Raw genomic sequence first — 2591 nt, 5'->3', positions numbered from 1 at the left:
ATATCATAATATCATGGAATTGGGTAACAAAGAGCACAATGGTTCAACATATGCTACTGCATGTGCAATTGTCACCTCCATGATATCCATTATATTTGGTTATGGTATATTCAACTCTCTCACACTTGTTTTTCTTCTAGTTTTTCTTTTGTTGTTCTCCTATATTTTTCTTTTTCTTTCATTTTCTTATTTATATGCAACTCATCATGGTATATTGTGCATGTCAATATGTTTTTTAGCATTGTTGACATTGTTTTTATTAGTAAGCATCACATATATTTAACATTTATTATTTAACAAATTAAACACATTTTCTTTATTTTACTAAAAAGTAGCATAAAAATGAAACCGTTAATGATACAATCAAAAGTATTCGACTAACTTTAATATTAAATTAGTTGAAAAATGTAAATTTGACATAAAAGTATTATAATCATAGTAAGGATGAAAACAATTATAAAAAATGGTTAATAATTTGTAATTTAATATTCTAAAGTAGTCTTTTCAAAATTAAAATTATGCTTTGTCAATAATTTTTTTTAGAAGTTATTTTCAATATAAAAAATTAAAATAAGACTCTTAAAAGTTAACTATTTCGTCTATTATGAATATATTATACTTCTATGTATAAAGAACTCACAAATTTAACCAAGTGATAGAAGGGATTGAATACTATGCACAAGATTTTAGGTTTCAATATCCCCATCCACCCATATGTGTGGGTCTATATAGAGACACACAAACTTTAACTAAATATTAGTGTCCTCTGGTAATTTCTTTCATTAATTATATTATGAAATACTTTTCTTTTCTCCTTAAATGTGTCACATAATTTGTAAAAGAAATTATACAAAACATATATATGAACAAAATGATGTTTTAGATTAATGTATATTGTGCAAGAGAATCAATGACACATTAATATGACTTTCAGATACAGGTGTCATGAGTGGAGCCATGATATTTATAAAGGAGGATCTTGGAATTAGTGATACCCAACAAGAAGTTTTAGCAGGCATCTTAAACATTTGTGCATTGGTAGGATCTTTAACTGCTGGAAGAACCGCTGATTACATTGGTCGACGCTACACAATCACCGTAGCCTCTATCCTTTTCATGGTTGGTTCAATTCTTATGGGATATGGTCCAAACTACACAATTTTAATGTTTGGAAGGTGTGTTGCGGGTATTGGCGTTGGTTTTGCTCTTTTGATAGCACCGATTTATTCAATAGAAATCTCCTCTGCTAAATCTCGAGGGTTTCTAGCTTCCTTACCCGAGCTTTGTATTGGTATTGGAATTTTACTTGGGTATGTGGTGAACTACCTTTTAGGGAAGTTGAGTTTGAAGCTTGGATGGAGATTGATGCTTGGTATTGCAGCAATTCCTTCACTTGCTTTGGCTTTTGGCATTTTGGCAATGCCAGAGTCTCCAAGGTGGTTGGTGATGCAAGGCCATTTAGGAAAAGCCAAAAAAGTTTTATTACAAATTTCAGACACTGAACAAGAAGCTGAGCTTCGATTCAAAGAAATTAAAATTGCTGTTGGGATTGATGAGAATGACCTCGAGAAAATGGTTAAACCCCCAAAAAAGAACAATGGTGAAGGGGTTTGGAAAGAGTTGGTTGTGAGGCCCTCTTATCCTGTTCGTTGGATATTGATTGCAGCTGTGGGGATTCACTTTTTTGAGCATGCAACTGGAATAGAAGCTGTTATGTTGTATAGTCCAAGAATCTTTAAGAAAGCAGGTGTTACCAGTAAGGACAAGCTATTGTTGACAACCATTGGAGTGGGCATTACAAAAGTATTTTTCCTTCTAATGGCCACCTTTTTGCTTGACAAAGTTGGGAGAAGACGCCTCCTGCTTGTAAGCACCGGAGGAATGATTTGTAGCCTTTTGGTATTAGGGTTCAGCTTAACCATGGTTGATATGACCCAAAAGGAACTCTTGTGGGCATTGGCCCTTAGCATAGTAGCCACTTACATGTATGTTGCTTTTTTCAATATTGGACTTGGACCTGTCACGTGGGTTTATAGCTCAGAGATTTTCCCTTTGAACTTGAGAGCACAAGGAGCAAGTATTGGAGTTGCAGTGAACAGACTCACCAATGCTGCTATTTCCATGAGTTTTATTTCAATCTACAAAACAATCACTATAGGTGGGGCATTTTTCATGTTTGCTGGTATATCTATATTGGCTTGGATATTCTTTTACTTTTTCTTGCCTGAAACCAAGGGTCGAGCCTTGGAAGAAATGGAGACGATTTTCAATAAAAACAATAAAGGGAATGTAACTACAGAAATAGAGTAGAGGCAAATTATATATAATGTATTGTAGTTGAGATACAATATTTAATAGAGAATAAATATGTAATATTTAATAGAGAATAAATATGCAATGTGTATATTATATATTGAATATAATATAATAATATTTAATTTTTTAGCTAGAATATCTAATTTACTCTGACATGTTATAATTTTATCTACTAAAACAATGAAAATTTAAAAGTTATGATTTTACTCTAACCTTACAATTTAATAGATAAAATATTATTTTTTAATTACGATAACACTGAAAATTTAAAAGTT

The 2591-nt window shown here is 31.9% G+C and overlaps 1 protein-coding gene across 1 annotated transcript; it reads left to right on the top strand.

Annotated features, from left to right (window-relative positions):
* Positions 1–2357, top strand: LOC109818168 (putative polyol transporter 3). Its single transcript, XM_020383571.2, has 2 exons — positions 1–104; positions 935–2357. Exons 1-2 carry the CDS (start codon positions 14–16, stop codon positions 2308–2310), a joined length of 1467 nt encoding a protein of 488 aa, XP_020239160.1. The 5' UTR covers positions 1–13; the 3' UTR covers positions 2311–2357.
* Positions 2358–2591: the final 234 nt, after the last annotated feature.

Source organism: Cajanus cajan, chromosome 3 (assembly GCF_000230855.2).
Source record: "Cajanus cajan strain Asha chromosome 3, NIPB_CcT2T_4, whole genome shotgun sequence".
In the NCBI taxonomy this organism is placed as follows: Eukaryota; Viridiplantae; Streptophyta; class Magnoliopsida; order Fabales; family Fabaceae; genus Cajanus; species Cajanus cajan.
Note: the sequence above shows the minus strand (reverse complement) of the source record. Positions and strands in the feature narration are given on the sequence as shown.